This window comes from Urocitellus parryii, chromosome 6 (genome assembly GCF_045843805.1).
Source record: "Urocitellus parryii isolate mUroPar1 chromosome 6, mUroPar1.hap1, whole genome shotgun sequence".
In the NCBI taxonomy this organism is placed as follows: Eukaryota; Metazoa; Chordata; class Mammalia; order Rodentia; family Sciuridae; genus Urocitellus; species Urocitellus parryii.
The window spans coordinates 133684446-133708106 of NC_135536.1; the positions used below are offsets into that span (position 1 = coordinate 133684446).

A 23661-nucleotide genomic window follows, 5' to 3' on the forward strand; every position below is an offset into this window, starting at 1 on the left:
CCTATCTCAAAATAAAAAGGGCTGGGATGTAACTCAGTTGTAGGGTACCCTTGTATTCAATCCCTAGTACCACAAAAAGAAAACACAATTAATGAATAACACAGGCTGTAAGTTGGTATTATAAAATGAAGCACTACTCCCCCACTTCTCCCCACCCCTTCTCTAACAAGTTCTAGAAAAACTTAATGAATACAGATCAAAATATCAGTGTTGCTTCTGGATAGTGGGATTACAGGTATTTTCTTTTTAACTTTCTTCTTTGTGTACTTTTTTCTGTATTTGCCAAAATCTCTACAAGAAAAGTTAGGAGATCAAAATTTATATTGACAAAATACAGGCTAGGCATAGATTCAACTTAAGTTTATGGTTAATTCATGTGAAGATCCTACATATTAGCCAATCATAATTCCTGATCATACATCAATGAACTTGTGAAAAACTCTTAAACCTTTTTATATATTTTTTATTAGCACCTTTAAAAAATTTTTAGAATCATTTAAGATTTACAGAAAAGTTGCATGGACGATACAGATTTCTAGTACATACTTTACCCACTGCCCTATCGTTAACATCTTACATAACCGTGGTACATTTGTCCCAACTAAGAAAGGAACGCAGGTGCATAATTGTGAAATGAACTCCCAACCTTATCTGGATTTTACATCTTTCCATTAACATCCCTTTTTCTATTCCACATGCCAATCCTGAGTGCCACATAACATGGAGTTGTCCTGTCTCCCAAGGTTTCTCTGGCCTGACACTTTTTCAGATTTTCCTCATATTTCATTCAAGTATCCTGTATGGATTTTGTAATTTTGGAAAGAAAGGAGCAAGAGGAGGGTTCAGGTGTGGGAATTCCTTCATTCTGATCTCCGTGGGAGACCAAAGACACCTCCTCCTTCTTTCTCTGTTCCTTGGGACAAAAAGGAAAAGAGCAGGTATCAGTGGGATCCACAGAAGTTGGGTCCCCTGATCCCTGCCCTCTGCCCCAGCCCACCGCAGGGAGCCTCGGGGCGCCTGGGCTGGGGCTGGGCCCCGTGGGTCGGCTCGCCGGTTGGGCTGCGCGCGGGCGGCTCCGGGTCAGCTGTTCCGCGCCCCCAGCAGCCGCCCCGCCCCTCGGAGCCCTATAAGCTCGCAGCCCCGGAGCTTGCTAACCGCCCGCTGCTCGCCGTCGCGTCCTGCAGCATGGCCCGGTACACCAACCTCCGCTGGAAGCTGCCGCTCACCTGCCTGTGCCTGCAAGTGGCCATGATCGTTCTGTTCGGCGTGTTTGTGCGCTACGACCCCGAGGCCCATGCCCAGTGGTGGGTGGAGAAGAAGCGTAGGAACTTCTCCAGCGACCTTGAAAACGAATTCTACTATCGCTACCCGAGTAAGTCCCACCCTTCGCAGGGCCCACCTGCGGCATCTGCAGGCGGTGCCCACCTGGCTGAGGGCTGCCTGGCTGCACCTCCGCAGCCAGCCTGAGAACGACAGGTGGATAGGGACACCCAGGGGGAGATGCTGCCCCACAGCACCGCCCCCCGCCCCGGGCCCCGCGGCAGGCTCCCCACCAGGGCAATCAAGGACTACTGAGTATCACTCTGGAGAAATGTTCAGATGTGAACACGCTCCTTTTCCTTGTCAAAAACTAGCAGGGAACACTCACCTGGGAAGAGATTTTTTTTTATTTGGCCACCCCACCAGCCATGAAAGGCCCCCAGCATCCCTGTCCAAGAGCCCTGCTCCATGTCCTCAAAAGCCCAGGGTCCCATTTCAGTCATCAACCTGTGAGTGACCTGGCTCCCATATCCAGCTGTACAAATATAGGGGTAGGTCCAATGTCAAGGGCCAAAGGGATGGCCCGTCAGTCCTGCTGGGAGGACAGGTAGCGGGGACCAGTGGTGGTGTTGGAACAGGAGGTCATGATACCCATCATTTTTGGGTTTGGAGAAGATCAACCAGCACCCCCTGAATTTTCTGTGTCCTTGGTTCTGTAGTTAAAAGAATGACCCTGGAATCACAGACCTCCTTTCTGTCATGACTGTGCTGCTACCCAAGTGGGCAGTTTTAGGCAAATGACAACCTTGCTGAATCTTAGTTTCCTGGTCTATTGAATAGAGATGGTGATATAAGACCTGTCTCTCCGAGTGGAATAAGGCTGGTGTGAGACAGCTCAGGCACAATGCTAGGTATACATAGGTAATTCCCACTTTGTAATGGCACAATCACTAGAAGAGCACCAAACACAGATATCCGAGGACCCTAGGCTACTAGGAGGTAGAAGAACTGGCCCAAGGTCACTCTGGGCAGCCCAGCCTCCAGCCTCCAAGCCCAGGACTCTTTCCATTCTCTAGTGTTTTCTGATTTTCTACTCCATCTACCAGCAATTCTTCTAACTGTGGGTGCTCACATGGTCATGGAACTGTTAGTTTTGGAAGAGACCCTGAAGTTCATCTCCAACAGGCACCTATATCAACCAATATTCTTTCCCTCCATGGCTTGTACATGGAGGATTCGCTACCTCCAGAGATAATGTTTCACATAGGTCCAAAAAACAACTGCTTATATTCAGAATGGCAGCCTAAGTGAAAAAAGTTTGCATTTGGGGTGGTTCCAGGCTCAGTGGAAACCAACTGTATTAAGTGGCTGCCAAAAAGTTAGGACTATGGTGGGGTACAGTCATATAGATATATGGTACCTGAAAGAATGCAGGTGATTGAAAAAGGTGTGCCCCCTGCGGTGAGACCACAGCTACTGGACTGCACTAAGGACTATGTTTTATTTATTTATTCATTCATTCACTCATTTATGGTACTGTGGTTGAACCCAAGGGTGCTTTACCTCTAAACCACGCTCCCAGCCTCTTCTTTTTTGTTTTGAGACAAGGTCTCACTCAGTTACCCAGGATGGCCTGGAACTTGGAATTCTCCTGCCTTAGCTCCCAAGTCACTGGGATTTCAGATGTGAACCACAGCACCCCGCTAGAGCTGTGTTTTAAAACAGATCTTGACAAGTGTGGGCTTGGAACTGAGGCTCCAAATTCACTCTTCACATTGCCCACCGTTCCTCTCCCTGGTGGGTTACGACCAGGCAAATGGTGAGGCAGACAAGCTTAAAGCTCCCTTTACCTATTGAACTTATCCCTCCAGCTGTTGCTTGCCTTTTTTGCCCCAGAACTGGGCCCCCAGGAAAGTAGTAAGGGCAAGGCTTCCCTTCCATGGGCATTTTTTTTTTTTCTGGTACTGATGATTGCATCCAGTGGCAATTTATGGAGCTACATTCCCAGCCCCCCACCTTTTTTTCTTTTTTCTTTTTTTTTTTTTTAAACAGGGTCTTGCTAGGTTGTCCAGGGTCTTGCTAAGTTTGGGAGGATGGCTTTGAACTTGTGGTCCTCCTGTCTCACCCTATAATCACTGGGATTATAGGTGTGTGCCAATACACCTGGCTCCCCTGGGCATTTGTGGTCCTTTACATGCCCAGGTAAGTGGAGGGCCTTGAGATCTTACAATGGTGCTTCAGCAACTCACCCCTGTCTGGAAGCAGGGGTGCAGTTCTCACATCTCCCCAGCTCCTGTATCTTTCCCTCCACACCCACCTACTTGCCTTTTATGCTCTACCTTCATTTATTCATTCAATAAACACTTTTCTCTAGAGTGATCAAGTAATATATCATCTAAAGAGACTTCTGTGAGCAAAGGGAAAGATGCTAGTTGTGACATAACAGGACTGAGGCATAAGCCATGACTGTCCCAGAAAATTAGAGCTTACAATCACTCTGAACAAACAAGTTCAATAATCTGGGTCTCTGACCCCAGAGGATTCCCAGACTTATTGGAAGCAGAGAGGTAGACCCCAACACCCTCAGTGGGGCCTATGCTCTGGGCATACAGGCTGTGACAGTTTCCTGGGAAATAGTACATGGCGAAGAGGTAGAGGCACGGCAGCCCAAAAGTGAGTGCTCCAAAACAAGAGTAGGCTTTGTCAGAGGGGTGGGGAAGTTGCCAAGGGTAGAGAGATCCCTGTTCATGACCGGGGTTCCTGGATTTCCTCTATGAGTGCAGGGGAGCACTTGGCCATCAGAGCAGAAGGACATAGGGGAGGTATGTAGTGAGGGAACCTTGGCCTCAGGGTGCTTTGGCAAGGGCAGGAAGATCCCTCCAACTGCACATAGATTCCCTCCTTTAACTGGTGTGACCACACCATGAGGAAGGCACTACTGGGACTCCTGTTTTATAGATGAGGAAACTAAAGTCAAAAAGAAGTGTCTTGCAAAACTAATTGATCAAGGAAACCAGGAGCCAGGGGAGCGGCCCTGGGATCTGAGCCCACCCTCCTGGTTCACTCTCCCCTCTAGTCTTACCTTTCCCCTCTCCCGGGCTCCAGGTCACAATGGCAATGGTGAGGAGCTAGAGGGTGTGAGGCTTCCTTGCTCAGCTGGAACCCCAGGCCTCAGTTCTTGGGCAGCTTAGGTAACTCCTGAGGGTGTGGGATGAGGGCAGGCCCTTGTGGAACCTTCGCAGGTCTTGGCTCCTGGCCATCAGCACCTCCTGCATGGGCCTCATTCCTGCACAGGGAATTAGCAAGCCTGTTGGGCACCTGCGGTTCCCAGCAGAGTCTGGCTCCAACTGTCTTGAACTAGGGCTCAGGAGGGCCTGAGGACGGCTTCCCAGGTATGAACCCTTCAGCAAGAAGCTGGCACAGAACTAGCTAGGAAACCTGCCCTTGCTTTGTGTGGCCTTGGAGGCCTGTGGTGCAGTATCCACTGCTGATCTTGAAGCTTCCATTAGGGCCAGTGACCTCAGCCTGAGTGGCTGAAGGAAATGTCTGCCAAGAGGTTGATTTGATGAGAACAAGCTTGGTGGGGGACTCCTCTATGAAGAAAAAAAGAGTGAGCCCTGAGGTGGCCTGTAGCTTGTGGCTGTGAGAAGGGACAGAACATCTGCGTGCTCACCACGCGCCCCCTGGTGGCAGCTCTTGTGGCTGATGCAAGCAGTGCCAGCTCCACCCATCAGGGACCTCCAGGTGCAGGAAGCAGTTTTTGGCAGGGCAGCCTGGGAAGGGAGCCTGAGGGTCGACATACACTGGCCCTCAGCAAGTAGCCAGCCAGATGCAAAACATCTGTTCAGTCTTGAAAGAGAAAAGGAAAAAAATAACAATTCATATGATTGAGCAATCACTAAAGAACCAGGCCAGTACCAGACCTTGAATTGGGTTCTCTCATTAAATGTGTGCCTCAGAACCTCTGGGCCAAGTGCTATTTGAGCACTGTCATTATCTCCCATCCATTTTCCCATTTTTTTTCTTTTTTTTTTTTTTTTTTTTTTTGTTTTTTGTTTTTGGTACCAGGGATTGAACTACTCAGGGGCACTTGACCAATGAGCCATTTTGTATATTATTTAGAGACAAGGTCTCACTGAATTGCTTATCACCTCACTTTTGCTGAGGCTGGCTTTGAACTCGAAATCCTCCTTCCTCTGCCTCCCAAGTCTCTGGGATTACAGGCGTGTACCTGGCTTATCCCCCATTTTTACCAGTAGAGAAACTGAACCAGAGAGATTATGTCCTTGGCTGAAGTCATACACATCATTACTATTTACTTCATTTTAGGCAGCCCCAAGCCTCATAAAACAGAAAACAATGACTGATACATTTCAGTGCTATATCAGAACCAGGTTGGGAGAAAAAGACAAAGGTTCATGCCCGGGGAGCAGGAAGCTGGTATCTGTGTACTGGGGAGAGGAAAGAAATAGGGACACCCCAAAAGAGGGTCACAGAGAGGCAGGGAACCCAGGGAGCAGGAAGAGGGACAGAGAACTGGTGAGAGGGGAACAGGCAGAGAGGAAGGATGGGGAGGTGAGGACCACCTGCTCCTGCTCTGGGGCCACTGAGAGACGCAAGGTGACCCCAGCACTGCAGATGCCCATTTGACACTCTTCAGCCCCGCCTCTGCCTACATGGCTCCTCTGTGCTACCAGGAAATCAGCACCCTCTCCTTGAAAGGCTCCATCTTCTGTGAACAAACACCGGGGTCCCTCCTCCTCCCTGCCAGCGCCTGTGCCCGCCATACCTACTAGCTTCACAGTAGTCCTTCTTCCACCTGGGTCTTTCCCTCTCTGTATTCCCATGTTTTGGCTCCCAGCTCTGTTCACAGGCCTGCCCAGTCTTGGCCCACAGCTTCTGCCTCCCAGAGCCAGGCGCTGTCTCTCCCAAGCTGCCTGGGGCTCTCTCACCCCCTTCCTCATCTCTGTTGGTCATGTCCGCTTCACCATGGCCAGCACACCGGACCCAGAACCTCCCTCCCACCACACCACTTCTTCCCTCCTATTTCCTTGTGTTTGTCAACAGCCCTGCCATCCTGCCACCTGCCACCCTGCCATTCGGCTCCCCTCCATGCTTCTGGATTTGTCATTTGAATGCATCCCTCCCTCTCCTTCACAGCTCTCTTCAGTCTGTCACCCATCAGTTCTTCCCAGAATAACCACAATACCTTTTATGGTGCCTCATGTACATCAGCTCAGCCTCCTCCATGGCCGTTGGAAACGTGATAAACCATGAAACATGATAATGCATGAAATCAGCTGCACACTTTGAGAAACCTAAGCTAAGGTGTTTGTTCGCGTCAACATGGCACAGAAGCCAAACTCTAAGGGAAGTTCAGAGCATCATGTGAGGCGGGGATGGGGGCCCATGGCTCCCCGACACCAGCTTGTATCCCTGCCCTTCATTTTTCCAGGTCCCCTATGCTTCCTCTAGGTGACTACTAGCCAAGGGGTCTGTAGACATGACATGGGCCTCAAGGAAGCCTGGAGGGGAGATGGATGAGGACAAATGGGGCAGACAAGGTCAAGGTGGCTACAATACAAGCATTGCCCCCAACTACCTTAATCAGGTTTCAGTGGCCACCAGAACATATCAGCTCTGTGGGTGGCAGATACTGGACTGGAAACTCCCCCTTGGGCTTCCTAACTTCTGCACTGCTGGGAGAGCTGGGTGCTGCTGAGACAAAAGCTCTTCAGTCACTTGTGGATGTTCATTGAGAGTCTCCCTGGGTGCACGCACAGAGGCTGGGAATAGGTATGGTCCCACCTTCTTGGATTTTCCTAGTCTGATGGGCTAGAAAAACAAACCAACCTATAATTTCAAATTGTGCTAAGAACTATGAGAGAAAAGAGGCTGCCACAAGGGAGAGAACCCACTTGAAACTGGATAATGAGGAAGGCCTCTCTGATGACGGCACACTGCTGAGATCCACAGGAGGAGAAGTTGGTAGCCACTCTGAGGGCAAAGCCATCCCAGGTGAATGGACCACCACAGGTGAAGACCCTGGAGTGGGACTGAGGAGCAGAGGGGGCCAGAGCAGCTGGGGCTCAGGAGGGAGGGAGGAATGGGGAAAGCAGGGAGGAGGCAGTGGCCTGGCAGGCCCCTGAAAAGTTCCCTTTTCCTTTTTAAACTTTGTATTTGGAAATGATTTCAAATTTACAAAGGTTACTAAAACAGAAGTAGTAGAAAGAAACAGTATACTAGATGGTTTTCTGGGTTTTATTGTTTTGTTTTGTTTGGGTACTGGAGATTAAACCCAGGGGTGCTCTACCACAGAGCCACAACCCAAATCCTTTTTATTTTCGGTTTTGGGACAGAGTCTCACTAAATTGCTGAGGCTGGCTTCAACTTTCAATCCTCCTGCCTCAATCCCAGCACACACTCAAATACTGTCCTCTACCCAAACCATTTGAGGGTCAGTTACATGAATTAGAATCCACTGCCCTTAAATACTCTCTATATAATTTCCTAGTAATGTAGGCATTCTCTTCCATAGCCACAGCATTCAACTTCACAAATTCATATTGATGCATTGCCTTAATTCACTGTTTATATCTGATTTTCTTAGTTGACCAATAATGATGTTTATAGCTCTCCCCTGCATCCCCTCTAGCCAAATACAGGATCCAGTGTATAGAGTTAGATATTATATTTAGTTAGCATGTCTTTTTGTGTGTGTGCCAGAGACTGCACCCAGAAGTACTTAATCACTGAGCCACATTCCCAACTCTTGCTTTTACTTTTATTTATTTTTATTCGAGACAGGGTCTCCCTAAGTTGCTTAGGGCCTCACTAAGCTGCTGAGGCTGGCTTTGAACTCGAAATTCTCCTACCTCAGTCTCCTGAGCTGCTGGGATTACAGGCATGCTCCATTGTGCCCAGCTTTGACACAACTTTTAATCTGGAACTTTTTAAAGGCCCTTTCTTCGTCTTGTATGACATTTATTTTTTTACATAAATTCATCTTTTTTATTTATTGGTTCTTTTTAGTTATACATGACAACAGAATCCATCTTGATATAATTATGCAAGCATAGAATATATCTTATTCTAGTTAGGATCCCATTCTTATGGATGTACATGATGGTTGACATTGATATCTTTCAAGAATACAGTCTTGCTCCTTTTAACAACAGGTTTCCTTGTTCTGTGTTTGACTAATATTTTCTTGTGATTAGACTTGGATTTATGGAGTCCCAGCTAGGATACATACAGGTGATATGAGGCAATATGTATTTCCAGGTATCACATCTGGAGGCACAAAATGTCCATCTGTCCCTCATTGGTCATGTTAAGTTTGATCACCCAGTGAAGAATATAGTCTCATTTCTCCACCTGCATAGTTACTATGGTTGTTTTTCTCCCTCCCTCGCAACTAATAAGCAATCTATAAGAGAGAATCTTTAAGACCGTGAAAATGTCCTGCTCCTTATCAAAATTTCCCCCTGCATTTAGCATCCACTGATAAAATCTTTACAGTGAAAATGATTTTCCAACTCCAGCACTCTCCCCACCTTTTACGGTGGTGTCCCAGCATTCTGCTGTAAGCAAGAGTCCCATTGCCACCTCATCTATTTGTTTACCTATTATCATTATGGACTCATGAATTCCTATATTTAAATAGCTTTAATTCATTATGGCACGTAATTATTCTGATTCTCAAACTGTCCCAGATTTGGTTGGTGGGAACCCTCCAACCTGGCCCCTGCGTCCTGTGACCCTTGCAGTTCCTTTTAGTGTCTTTATACTGCTGTAATTCTTTGCTTCTCAAAGCTCTTGGTCTTCTGTCATCTTCTTGGAGTCTAGAAGTAATATCAGGACTGGAAGGATATTCGGATCATTCAAATTTATCTCTTCAGTTTTATCATTGAGAAGGTGAAGGCTCAAAAGGGGGAGTGGCTTTTCAAGCCAATATTGTGAATTGGTAGAATTGGGTCAGAACTCAGAAGTAGTTAACAATAACACCTGTCCATGTTACAGGGTAGACATGGCTTGGCACTTTACATACACATCTGCATTTAATATCTGCAACATCCATGAAGCCAGCATTACAGAAGGTGCTGACCCCAAGTGTGTTTAGTAAATTCCCCAGAATCATCCATCTAGGAGATGCAGGATCTGGGGTCCAAATTCAAGTATCAGTGATGTGGGGAAGTTTACTTGCTGCAGAAGGTGGTGGGACCTGGGAATGTGCCCAGTGATGTGCAATCATGTGCTTGGCCTGTTAAGTCACTGGCCAGAAGAGCATTGATTTCCCATAGTAAAGAAAAAGGTTTTTTGGTGGAGAGGGCAGGGCATAAGGACCCTAGATGGTCTGCACTCTGGACCTTAGACCCTGGGTGTGACTCATGGTCTGGCCCTAAATTCAAATGCCCAGCTGCCCACCCTCATCTGGGGCAGAGCCATTGGGATTGGAGTGTGGAACCAGGAAGCTATCATTCCCAAGGGAAGCTCTGGGGCATCTCTTGACATTATAACCCAGTGGTCTAAGCTAGGGTTCCATCTCGGATCCCCCAGACCAGTCCCTTCCAAAAATGCTAGTGGGGGTGGTGACAATTCTTCTAGCAGAGGAGTCACTCCTTACTATGCCCAGCCCAGGGTTCGGATGCTCGCATGGAGGGGACGAGGCTTGGAGGGTTAAACGAAGAGATCCCGGGAGGTTTGTCCTGGGCCAGACCCAAGGCTGTGGCTGCGCTCTCCCTGCAGGCTTCCAGGACGTGCACACGATGGTCTTCGTGGGCTTCGGCTTCCTCATGACCTTCCTGCAGCGCTATGGGTTCAGCGCAGTGGGCTTCAACTTCCTGCTGGCGGCCTTCGGCATCCAGTGGGCGCTGCTCCTGCAGGGCTGGCTCCACCACTTTGAAGGCGGCTACATTCTCCTGGGCATCGAGAAGTGAGAGCCGGGCGGCCAGCGGGTGTGACCGTCGGGCAGGGCAGTGGGACTGGCACGGTGGGGTGGGGGAAGCCGGTAGGCGACGCAGGACGTGGGTGAGGGAGAGGGGGACGGGCGGGGTAGTGGGTGTGGGGCCCACAGGTGAGGCAGGGCGCCCTGTGTGTGAGGGAGAGGTAAGGAGGGAGGGGTAAGGGGGGAGGGGTAAGGGTGGGTGGGAGGTAAGGGTGGTGGGGGCAGGGCCTGGATGGTGGGGTGGGGCGGGTTGGCGGCCTGGGGCTGTAAGGGGCTTCTCCAGGTCAGGTTGGGCCTGCAATGGACAGACAGATGGACACCCACACCCACCCACACACACACACACGCCCACGTGCCCACCTGTGCATTCTGCTTCCGTGACTTCAGGGTGGACTTCCAATGGTGTTCAGGTGATGAGGGAAGGTTCCTCCTCCAAGACAGAGGCTGTAGGGACAAAAGCCCCAGACCCTTCACCCTAGCACGTCAAAATTATCCAGCCCTGTGACCTGAGAAAAGAGCCCCTGGAACCCAGATAGGGGAGCCGGAGGCCTAAGCCAGCCTCAGAAGGTCCCTTGTTGAACAAGGAAATAAGGAGTACAGCAGCTTGAGGATTCTCTGTCAGCCATGCCTCTACTCCCTCCCCCAGGGAGCAGGCATTAGAAAGAGCTGTGAGACAGGCACCGAGTGTGGGGTTTAGGGCTTGAAACTTTCCTGCTTCAGACTCCCAAAGTAGGCGGCCCTGTCCTCAAGTTGCACCTGCATTCTTCTCAATGACCTTTCTCTGATAACTTTCTGTTTGATGAGTGCCACTCGACCCTCCCCACCAAGTAACTCAGTCTCCTCTGTTCTGAGGTGCCCTCCTCCAAGCCTCCACCTACCCACAACACCAAACACAGGATATAAAATAAATTTTTATTTAACTAAAAATTTAAATTTTAACTTGCCAAAAGTCAGTGGGCAAAGCAGTCCTCTCACTGAATGGTCAGATTCCTTCATCAAACTTTATCCCATGGCAGCAATTTATGCTGCCTGGGACAGAATCAAGAGCCTTCGGGAAAGAGTGCGGTAGTGCACACTTATAATCTCAGTGACTCGTGAGGCTGAGGCAGGAGGATCACAAGTTCAAGGCCAGCGAGGACAACTTTTAGCAAGACCCTGTTTCTCAGGGTGCTGAGAGCCACATCCAGGGTCGGCTTTGGAATCCAGAACATCTTTGCTGCTGTCAGGGCACTAGGAGGCCCCAGTCAGGCAAAATGGGCGTATGGATGGAACCAGGATCTGCTGTGGCCATACAGTGTCCTCCTGGCTGTCCACCTCTCTATCAGTCCTCTACTGGGCCCAGATTTGAGAGTGCCTGTGTGCCTGCTCCTTTGTCTCCATTTTCTCTGGGCATCTTCCTGCCACTTCCTTCCTCCCAGTCCCATCGAGACCCCTCCTTCCTGAAGGAGAGTCAGTCAGTGTGTGTGTCTCTCCCCCCCAGCCCCCTCCCCCCCGCAGCCTCTCTGGCAGGTAAGGGAAGGCTTCAGTAGCTCAAGTCCCCGCCAGGCCCTGGTAGCCAGTGGGGCAGGTATGCACAGGATGAGGCTGAAGGTCTGGAGCAGAGGCCACGTTGGCTGGAGTAATCAGGGAAAGAGGAGGCAGTGAAAGGACATTCTGGAAGGACAGCTGGAAGACAGAAGCAGAACAGGGCCCCAAATAAGGCTCCACTCGGGTACCCTCAACACAAACTGTTTGCAAAGAGTGTGGGCTGCAGGGCAGGGTGTGGCATCTTGTGGGTGCCACTCTGCTCCTGGCACTTTACCTGTGCAGCCTGAAATGTTACGTTCCCATTACCACAGGTGGGGAAACTGAGGCTCGAGTTAAGCCACCAGCCCAAATCCACAGGTGACCCAAGTCCAGACTCAAGCCCCGGGCTTAGAGAGTCGCTTGGTGCTGTCGCCCGGTGCTGTCGCCCCAGCCCCTCTTGGCCTATCTCTCCGCAGCCTCATCAATGCTGACTTCTGCGTGGCCTCTGTCTGCGTGGCTTTTGGGGCAGTTCTGGGCAAAGTCAGCCCAGTCCAGTTGCTCATCATGACCTTCTTCCAAGTGACCCTCTTCACGGTGAATGAGTTCATTCTCCTCAATCTGCTAGAGGTGAGCGGGGCTCAGACTGGGGTCGGGGGCAGAGGGGACACTGGTGAGGATACAGAAAGGGAGGGCGAGGGACACATGCCAGCTTGGCAAGTCACTCAACCTCCTGAACTTCAGTTTCCTCATCTCTGCAGTAGGAGTAATGGCACGTCCTGGGCAGACCTGATAGTCTGCTTAACACGTCAGCCCTGGGCAGAGCAGTGTTCTCTGAATGTTGGGGTTTTCCCCTTTCTTTTCCATCTGATGGAAGTAATGGGGAGTTCCTGCACGTACTCCTGCCTGCATGCTACCTCTCCAGATTGTTCTGCCAAGAAAAGGACCAGTGTATAGAGGGAACAGATCTGTTTGTAATGATCCCAGGGGAGTGTCCATGTACGGGTGCATGTGTTGTGTCCCGCACAACTTGCCATTCACATGGACTCTGGAAAGAATGCTGCCCTCTAGAGTTGGCTGATTCCTTGGCCCAGATAAGGGGCATCATGGACCTCTGACTCTCAGGAACCTCCTTGATGCCTTTGGGTGAAAGAGGGCTCCTTCTCCACTCACCCCATCAGGCCAATCTCCACCAGCGGCCAAAATGGCCTGTTAATAATGCATATGGGGGGGGGGGCTGTGGCTGTGGCTCAGTGGTAGTGCACTTGCCTGGCATGTGTGAGGCACTAGGTTCAATTCTCAGCACTGCATATAAATAAATAAAATTAAAATCTATTAACAACTAAAAAAAGAAATTAAAATACTGCATATGGGACCAGCCCCTAATACAAACCCAGTGTTGGTTTTGAACTTCACTTAGAATAGTGTCTAACTTGTTCTAAAGACCTCTGTGTCCTGACCCCAACCCTTCTCCCCAAGCTTCCGGTCCACCCTCTCCCCACCTTCTGTGCTCTGCCCGTGGCCTCCTGCCCGCTTCCCAGATGCACCAGGCCTTTGTGCTGGCTGTCCCCTTGGCCTGGGAGGGCCGTCCTTATCGTGCTCCTTGCTGAGGCTTCATTGGATTCCCCTGCACAGCGTCACTCCCCTCGTCCCCTCCCAGGCACTGTCCCTCATGCTTCCCGTTCTGTCTCCTTCATGGCACTTGGCCTTTCCTGACAAAGGCAGAGAACCTGCTCTGTCTGGGCCGTCTCTATCCCAGCCCCTCACCGGTGCCAACAGGTGCTCAACGGGGTATTTGTCCAGTGAAGGGACTCTGGAGTCGGCGGGCCTGCTGGGCAGAGAGGGGACTCTAATGGCTCAATCTGGCTGACAAGGGAGTTTAGAAAGGTGACAGGGATGCGGGAGGAGCCTGGATCACGAAGACCCCTGGAGTCGGTGCTCAGGAGTCCTGAGGGCAGTAGGGAGCCAGGGGGGATTCTAAGCAGGGGAATGACACAGATGGACCCATGTAATGACAATGTCACTTTGACTCTGGTGACAAGAACAGGGAGGCAGGGAGCTCAGTAAGAGGCCATCCTGGTCACTCTGGTAAAAAGATAATGGGACTGGAACTGGTTTGGTGCACTGAAAAGAAAGAGGATGTTTCAAGAGAAATAAAGGAGGAGAATAAACGGGCCTAGGGGACGAGCTAGGGTCAAGGAGAAGAAAGTTAGGCCAGGCGAGGGGTCGGCAGGGGCCAAGCTCTGAGATCTGAAGCCACTGCAAAGGCAGCATTTGGGGTCTTAATGAAGAGGCAGGGAATGCTCCTTAACACGGAAAACCCTGTCCCAATCTTTGCTGCAGTAATTCTTTTAGAGCATCTTTCAGCGTCTCATTGAGACAAATTTAAATGCAATTATCCTCAATGACATGTAAGGAGCGGTGTCCTTTACTGGATTCTGCTCTGAATGTGTGACGTGGGTTAACTCCCCAGATTCTCATCTTAAAGATGACAATCATTACCCTCACTTCACAGGTAAGAACACTGAGGCTCAGAGAGTCTAAGGGCCTCATCCAAGGACACAGAGCTAGTAAAGTCACTCACGAAGTGGAGAGTCAAGAGCCCAGCCCTGTCAGCCACAAGTTCTGTGACCTTGGATGACACACTGACCTCTCTGTCTGGGTTTCCCATCTGCCTTAGGGTATTTTATGCTGCCATCACAAACTATTAGAGGCTGAGTAATTTATAATGAACAGAAATGTATTTTTCCGAGTTCTGGAGGCAGGGAAGTTCAAGGTTGAGGGGCTGGTACCTGTTGAGAGCCTTCTTGCTTTGTAAAAGTGTTACCGAACCCAGGTCAGAAGGCTCGTCCCTTAGAAAAACCCAGGAAGAAGAGATGAATGTTCAGGAGGAAAAAAAGGCTTTACTCACTGACCAAAGGATGGAGAAGAGGGAGCTTTGCTCACAAGTCAGCTTCTCTACTCCAGAGGGTACAGGGGTTACAGATATAGGACAGGAATAATGAGGGGGAGAGGGAGAGAAAGGGAGGGTGGGCAGCTAATAAAGCAGAGGAATATTCATGTCTTTTCTGGGAATAGGTGGAGATCTTCTAGAAACTCAGGTGCCACCTCTTTTCCCCCTTTCATGGTCTGGTGTTTCTGGTCATGGTGGCTGATAGGTGTCTTTAACCCTGAAAGGGGAGAGGAGAGAGGAGGCAAGTCTAGGTCAAGTTATCCCTGTGTTATAGTTCTGGATACAACATTTCTCAAATGATCCATATGTCTACGTGCAGTGCGTGTAGAATCTGACCCAAAGGTTAAGGCAGCAAAGGAGACAGACAATATGAAGGCAGAGGTGCCTCGCCTTCTCATCCCGTCCCAGTCACCCACGGAGCATCTGCAGGCCCAAGTGAAGAGTCAGCGATTTCAGCAAAAGTAGCCTTCAAGTCCCTGAAACGTAACCTAGGCAACTGTTATCACTATAACCCACTCACCAGAGGTGTTATCTACAGCAAAGCTAGTGGGAAACTAATTTTGTATTGCTTCAGCCATGTGACCTCCAAAATTAGTGATTTTTTAAATCAAAGTAGGAGCAAACAAAGCTAAAGTGTTTACTTAGATTTTTTTCCCAGTAACAACCATAGGACAGAGGGCAGAAAGGCAAAAGAGGATGAGAACAAGAAAGAGAGGACAAGCTGGGCGCAGTGTAGCACTCGTGCAGTCCCCAGCTGCTTGGGAGGCTGAGGCAGGAGGATCACAAACAACAGCAAGGCACTGAGCAGCTCAGTGAGACCCCATCTCTAAATATAATACATAATAGGCCTGGGGATGTGGCTGAGTGGTCAAGTGCCCCTGAGTACAATCCCTGGTACCCCCACCCCCCCAAAAAAAAGAGGATGAACCCACTTTTATAATAAACCTGCTCTGGAGGTAAGGAGCCCATACCCCCAATAATGACATTAGTCCACTTCTGAGCCCTTGTGACTTAATCACCCCTTAAAGGTCCCCTCTGCACTAGGGATGAAGTTTCCAAGATATGAACTGGGGGGACACAGTCCAACCAGCTCCAGTGGAGGAGTGAACCTGGTCTGGTCCTCGGAGCCTGGTTCAGAGTGGGAAGGAGGCTGAAGAGAGGGGAGGGGCCCCACGGCTATCAAGCACCTGTTGAGTGCCAGGCCCGAGCCAGATGTCATTCACAAGCTGTCTAGTTTAATTCTGACAACAGCCCTGCTAAGTCACTATGACCTCCCCCACTTTGCAAATGAGGAACTTGAGAAGAAGTCAAGCCAGAAGTGGGACAGGAAGGGACAGACAAGGAGGGGACGATTCTGCCTGTGCCAACTTAGGGGGATGGAGAGGGGCAGGTAGTGGGAGGTTGGCCTGGTGATTGGAGAGCAAGGACCGTGACAGGATGCAAGAGTGGGTAATGGCAGTCCGGGTGGGAGGTGTTGGAGCAGTTGTGTAAAATGAAACACAAAGTCTGGAGACCCAAGGGAAGGGGAGAATTCCCAGGAGGCCAGTAGGTGACAAAGTAGGGGGTTGCCCTGGGTTCTAACTCTCCGTGTGACTGTGTGACTGAGCAAATTCCTCTCCATGTGTGGGTTTCCCCATCTGGGATCATCCCATTTGTTAGGTGACAGGCCTCCGGGCTGGGTTCAGGGGTTCCCACTGCCCCTGCCCCAGCAGATTGGTCTGTGGGGGCCCCAGGCTGTGCCCTGCAGCCTGTGGAGTCAAGAGACAGCTGAGAGCCTGTCGGGGAGGGTGGGAAGTGCTGGGGAGGGAGGGCCAGACAGTGCCAGACCCTGACGGGCTCCTTGCACTACAGGTGAAGGATGCGGGGGGCTCCATGACCATCCACACTTTTGGTGCCTACTTTGGGCTCACGGTGACCTGGATCCTATACCGACGCAATCTCGAGCAGAGCAAGCAGAGGCAGAGTTCTACATACCACTCGGACCTCTTTTCCATGATTGGTGAGAGCGGCCAGGGTGGCTGAGGGCTGCCTTGGTTTGTGAGGGCTGCCCTGAGGGGTGAGGGTGGCCTTGATGGGTGGAGACTGCCACGATGGACCAGGGCTGTCGTGATCACTCCTGAGTCCCGCTGCGGGATACCGGGGAGAGGCAGAGGGAGGCTGCCGGGAGGGGATTCTAGGACCCCAGGAGTCTGTCTCTCTTCCTAATGTTTGCCCTAGAATGCTCTGAGGCAGATGTAGTGGTCACCAGGAACTGGCCACTCCATCCCTGGGCTAGGGCAAGGTGTGCATTCTTACCTCCTGTGCCCATTCATTCATGAGAACCCATGTGACCAGGCCTCCCTGGTATCTTAGAGCCCAGCCCCGCCCTCAGGAGGTCCTCACAGTGCAGCATGAGGCAGCAGGGCCACCACATAATCTCCCTACAGTGGACAGAAGATTCTACCCTGCGGTGCTGGGGGAGTGGGACAGGGGGACCAGTTGACTTCCTGGTCAGCTGTGGAAGGCTGAGTAGGAGAGGCAGGTGAGAAAGGCAGGGAGGGCCTTCCAGGAGGAGCCCCTGGCTTGAGCAAAGCTATGGAAGGGGGGGACAGCTGGGCCATAAGGTCACTTGGCAGGGTCTCTGCTGGGGCTCTAACACCTATTCCCTTGGACCCTGGTCCTCTCTGGGCCCACCCAGGCACCCTCTTCCTGTGGATATTCTGGCCCAGCTTCAACTCAGCCATGTCCTACCATGGGGATGCCCAGCACCGAGCTGCCCTCAATACCTACTGCTCCCTGGCGGCCAGTGTGCTCACCTCCGTGGCAATGTCCAGTGCCCTGAACAAGAAGGGCAAGCTGGACATGGTGAGTAGCGGGGGCCTCGGGGTTCGGGAGGGATACCTCTTGCCTGCCTGTGCCTGGTGGGCACTGATGGCCACGACCTGCCAACACCTCCAGAAGCAGGCAGCATCTGGATGAGCTCTCCATCTCTCAGGTGAAGAAACTGATCAGAACATCCCTGGTGTGGGGCAGAAGCCAGGACAGGATTCTTTTTTTTTTTTTTTTTTTTTTTTTTTTTTTGATACCAGGGATGGAACTCAGAAGCACTCAACCACTCAACCCCTGAGCCATATCCCCAGCCCTATATTGTATTTTGTTTAGAGACAGGGTCTCACTGAGTTGCTTAGTACCTCACCATTGCTGAGGCCGGCTTTGGACTTGCAAGTCTCCTGTCTCAGCCTCCCGAGCCGCTGGGATTACAGATGTGTGCCACCGTGCCCAGCAGAAACAGATTCTTGAGGTTCTGCTTGTGGGCTGCTCAGGACAGGCTGGCTCCTTCTGCTCCTCAGTCTCCTCCTGCTGTTTGGGTACCAACAGCCACCATGGGCTGAGCATGGCCTCAGGTCTTCCTCCACGTTGCTGGAGCCAAGACCAGACACTAACACTCAGGCTCTTCAAGCTGCCCCAGCCCCATCCCACACACTTTAGGAGCATCCCTTGTTCACTTTACTGATGAAGTTTACGGGGTAGATATGGTGGCACACAGTGTCCTTTCTGTCATACCATTTGCTTGGGTTTTATTGTGGTACTGAGGATTGAATCCAGGAGTGCTCTACCACTGAGCTACATCCCCAGCCTTCCCCCCCGCCTCTCTCTCCCTCCCTCCCCCCCCCTCTCTCTTTGAAACAGGGTCTTGCTAGGTTGCCCAGGCTGGCCTCCAACTTGTGATCCTCCTGCCTCAGCCTCCTGAGCAGCTGGGATTACAGGTGTGCGTCACTGCACCCGGCACACACCATTGGTTTTTGTGGTTTTTTGTTTTGTTTTGATTTTGTGGTGCTGGGGATGGAATCCAAGGCCTGGTACATGCTGGGTAAGTGCTCTACCACTGAGTCACATCCACAGCCTTCATGTCACACCACTGGGACCTCTATTTTGAGGTGGGAGGGACAGACCTCATGAGTGTTGGCAGATTTTTTTCTATAAAAACAAAAGTGGAGACGCCAGCTCCCCATCATGGCCAGCGCTTCTTGACTTATGAACTGAGGCACTGTCAGGAGGACCTGTCATAGGGTCCCAGTCATGGTCCCTAGTTGCACTAGACACAGAGGTGGCCCTCGGGCACAGAAGGGAACACACTTGTTGCTCCCAAAGCCACATGCAGGGGGGATGTCGAATAGACTAAAGGAATAGGTTCATCTTTCTGCCCCTCACAGCTCTGCGCTTTTAAGTTATTTAACCTGCCTGCACCTCCGTCTCTTCACCTGCACACCCATCTCCAAGGCTTGCTGTGGAGACGGAATGAACCAGTCCCCACAGTAAGCAGTGCAGCCCCTGGGGCAGGCTGACACTCAGCATCAGCTGATAGGATGGGGACATGTAGTCCCACAGGCATGGTATGGACAGGAAGGGCACATGCAGGTGCACTGACTGGCCCACTGGCATGTTCAGCAGCACATAGGACACAGAAGATGCCCAGGCCTGCTGGGCTGGGTGGGTGGCATGCTTGCAGAGCACACAGAGGGCTGCCCAGGCCTGCTGAGGTGGACTCTGAGCCATTCCTGGCTGGGTGTTACCCTCATGCAGTGTGGAAGCTCATGCCAGTGCTCCAGGGAGAGAACTGAGCCTCTGCCTGCTCTGCCCGCCCTGCCAGGTGCACATCCAGAATGCCACGCTCGCAGGAGGGGTGGGCGTGGGCACCGCTGCGGAGATGATGCTCATGCCCTATGGCTCCCTCATCGTTGGTTTCATGTGCGGCTTCTTCTCCACCCTGGGTTTTGTGTATATAATGGTGAGGATCACAGGCAGGGGCTGGGGCTGTTTTCCTGTTAGTGTGGGGGGGAGTTCCTAGGGAGGGAGCCAAGGGCTGGAGAATCCTGGGTCCCTGTGTATAGGAGGGCCACCAGAATCCTGCAGCCCCGGCTACAGCCTCCTTGCTGAGTACCACCCACCTCCCCCCTCAGCCATTCCTAGAGTCCCGGCTTCGGATCCAGGATACCTGTGGTATTCACAACCTGCATGGCATCCCCGGAATCATAGGTGGCATCGTGGGTGCTGTGACGGCAGTTTATGCCAAGCCTGACATATATGGAGATCCAGGGTAAATTCGGAGGAGGTGCGGGGAGGTGGGGCTCCCTCCTTTCTTCTCCATCCCTCCTTCCTTCTGGCCCTCTGGGGTCCAATATCCTTCTTTTTCCCCTTCCTTCCTTACTCTGGACCATTGTGCTGTGGGTCTCTCCCCAACCACATTCCTTCCATAAGAATCTCAGAGACGCCAGGTGCAGTGGCATACGCCTATAATCCCAGCACCTTCGGGAGGCTGAGGTAGGAGGATCACAAGTTCAAACCAGCCTCAGCAACTTAGTGAGGTCCTGAGCAACTCAGTGAGACCCTGTCTCTAAATAAAATACAAAAAAGGGCTGGGAGTGTTGCTCAGTGGTTAAGTACTCCTGGGTTCAATCTCCAGTACCAAAAATTTTAAAAAAGTCTCAGAGAAAGATGACTGATTTGTACAGCGCCCCCATTTTGTAGATGAGAAGGCTGAGGGACAGGGTTTGTCTAGACTTGGTATCCATGCACTTTTGAGGGGTGGTTAACTGGCATCTTTGTGGGACCCTGACCTGCCCTCTCTCTCTGCCCAGCATAGTCCATTCCCTTGACTTTCACCATTTCAAGGCCTGGTCCACCACAAAAACACAGGGCGAGTTCCAGGCATACGGCCTCCTGCTGACCTTGGCCATGGCCTTTGGGGGTGGCATCATCCTGGGTAAGTGATAGCAGCTGGGCCAGAGGAGGTGGCATCCCTGTGGGGCTCCTGAGTGGGGGACCCAAGAGCATGTTCCAGGGTGAGCTGGGAGCGCCCAGGATTCCCTCATATCTGCCCTTCTGGCTGTGGGACTGGGGGGATGTGGGTCCCAGCTGAGAGCAAAGGCTAGGATGGGTGGTGTTTTCTGACCTCTTGTGACCTCCAACTTTCTTTAGGGCTCATTTTGAGATTACCATTCTGGGGACAAGCTGCTGATGACAATTGCTTTGAAGATGCCGTCTACTGGGAGGTGAGTCCTATAGACTTGTCCTCTTGCCAGGCAGCTGTCCCCCCGCCTCCCTGCATCCTCTGGTCTGGGGTACACACCTGTGTCATCCTGCTCCTCTACCTGGGAGACTGCCTCTCTTGTGGTTTGAAGTCTCTTCTCTCTCTTCCCTTCTGAACCCCAGGCTTTGGAGGGGGTCATGTGTATGTGTACCTCTCTTTTTGCACTCCCTGAAGGGACACAGAAGCAGCGTATGGTCAGAGCTGTGGCTGGAGCATCCACAGGTAGCTGTATTCTGGCAGTGACTTCTGAGGTCTGCCCTTACCCCCACCTCACAGCAGCAGTACCAGGAGTTTGTTAGTAATGCAAATTCTCACATCCCATCCAGACCTCCTGAATCCAAAAGCAGAACTCTGCTTTAACAAGCCCTCCAGGTGATTCTAATAGAAAAAAAAATCACATCGCAGGGCTGGGGATGTAAGCTCAGCTGCAGAGCCGTTGCTTAGCATGTTCAAGACCTTGGGTTCCAGCCCCAGTACTGGGGGTGGGGGGAGCACATCTGAGAACTAGTGGCTTTTCAAAGCATTCCAATGTCCAGTCTTAGCCCAGAGACTTAGGTTTAATTGGTCTGGGGGTTGGGCCTGGACATTAGAATATTTTTAAAGCTTGCTGGGTGATTCTAAATTCCAGCCTGGATTAAGAATCAAAGTGCAATGCCCAATTTCATTCTCTGTTAGAACCACCTAGAGACCTTGTAAAACTGCAGTTTCCCCAGGTAAAAATACACCTGCCCAGAGAGTTTAATTCAGCAGAACCAGGTCCACATATGAACAAGCCTGGAAGTGATGCTGGTACAAAAACTGAATTTTACAACATGCCACTACTTCCAGCATACAGAAGCGTGTCAGTACATTGTTCTAAAGCTGTAAATGGTGAAATGTTGCAGACCTCAGTTTCTTTAAAAACATACCATAATTTGGGCTTTCTGTGGCTTAAGGTAGGGCTCTCTCCCCTCCGATTGTTATTGCCGTGGCTCACCTGCTTTGGATGGTGGAGGATGCCTCCTGCAAGTCCCCATGATAAGGGTGAGGACCATACTGTGTCTCTGCACCCTGGAAGGAGGGACATCACTGCCTTTCGTTTGGCTCTGTGTTTTTAAAACCATACCAAAAGTTCCAGAGTAATTTTAACTAATATCCACCATAATCCACATATAACTTTAATATGATTTATACGATTCATATAATTTTGTATATGTAATTAATAAGTCTTTTGAATTAACTCTTTAATTTTTTAAAATTGTAAAATGCCTAGGAAACCCAATAAAGAAATTCTGGAGCCAGGCCTAATGGCACACATCTTGTAATCCCAGCAACTTGGGAGGCCGAGGCAGAAGGATTGCAAGTTTAAGGCCAGCCTCAGCAACTTAGCAAGACCCTGTATCAAAATAAAATAAAAAAATAAAAAGGGCTGGGGCTGGATCTCAGTGGTAAAGAAAGCCCTGGCAGGTTTAATCTCCAGTACAAAAACAAAGACAAAACTGCAAATGTGGGCTGGGACACTTGCCTGGCATCTGTGAGGCCCTGGGTTCAATCCTCAGCACCACATAAAAATAAGTAAAATAAAGGTCCATTGACAACTAAAAAAAAATATTTAAAAAACTGCTCATGTTTTTGGTATATATCCTTTCCTTTCATTCTCTTTTTCTCTCTGTATAATTTTTCTTGAGATCATATTACTCACTCAATTTTATATTCTTTTTCTTGGACTCAGGTACACTCGATCACTGAGCCACATCCCCAGCCCTTTTTTGTGTTTTATTTAGAGGCAGGATCTCACTGAGTTGCTCAGCACCTGGCTCTTGCTGAGGCTGGCTTTGAACTTGAGATCCTCCTGCCTCAGCCTCTTCTGCTGCTGGGATTCAATTTTATATCCTACTCTGTCCCTTTACCTCTCCAGCATAATGTAATTCTGTTGAATTACATTTTTAATACACTTTCCTTTTTCTCTGCACAATTATTTTCATTCTGAACAAAAACTGTTTGAGATGCCACACTTAGAAACCACACAGGTTGCATGCTAATGAAATAAACCAGAAACATTATCCCAATTCCATAAATATTTTGTTTTAATCTTTAGGATTTATCCCAAATTCACAACTTCTCTCAGATGTATACCTTCAGCAGTCCTTGGTTGGGAGTAACAAATCAATAGGAGCAAAAGCCATCAGACAATACCTGAGGTCCCTGGGTGGTCTACCTGGGAGGGGAAGTGGCTTCCCAGAGGATGGGGGTGAGGCGGATATTCCCCAGCACCACAGAGAGGCAGTCTTTTTTGAGGACAAGGCAGACCTGATCTGCCTCAACCCCACTCCACCTCCCAGACCCACCTCCTGTCTCCTTTGCACTTCCGCCATTCCCTTTTTGGCCCTATTAGAAGGTGCCTCATCTCTCAGAAATGGATTCTGCGCAACCTCCCGGAATCCCTCCAGGATGGGTGATGACGGCAGTGTCCACCACAACTCTAATATCTCTCTGTGTTTCACCTGAGTGCCTCGCCATTGTTTTTGTGGACCCTGTCTCCTCCTTGGACGGAGCTTCACAGGAAGCAGGGGCAAGTTACAAAGCGGCATGCAATTTTCATAATGACCACACGGTGGCGCTCGCCACCCACCATTTGCGCTCCTGGCTCACCCAGTTAGTTGAACTACATCAGGGACACTTGCCCTGCCCGGGAGAGGTCCCACTGAGTTGTTTCCTCTCTTCACAGATGCATGAAGAGAAGAGCACTGTCTACCTCCCTGAGGACCCCACCCTCAAGCCTCCAGCACCCTCAGTACCCTTGTCACCCTCAGTACCTGCAGCAGCCTTATCATCCTCAGAACCCTTGGGACATTCAGTACCCTTGGCACCCTTGGTATCTTCAGCCTCCTTGATACCCTAAGCTCCCAAGGCAGGGGAGAAGCAGGTGAGATGAATTCTGCTTGTCAT

At 50.6% G+C, this 23661-nt stretch overlaps 1 protein-coding gene across 1 annotated transcript; it reads left to right on the forward strand.

Moving 5' to 3' along the window:
• Positions 1 to 1185: 1185 nt before the first annotated feature.
• Positions 1186 to 23614, forward strand: Rhcg (Rh family C glycoprotein). Its single transcript, XM_026388111.2, has 10 exons — positions 1186 to 1372; positions 10009 to 10195; positions 12190 to 12340; positions 16515 to 16662; positions 17341 to 17507; positions 19294 to 19431; positions 19604 to 19740; positions 20282 to 20406; positions 20622 to 20695; positions 23441 to 23614. Exons 1-10 carry the CDS (start codon positions 1186 to 1188, stop codon positions 23612 to 23614), a joined length of 1488 nt encoding a protein of 495 aa, XP_026243896.1.
• Positions 23615 to 23661: the final 47 nt, after the last annotated feature.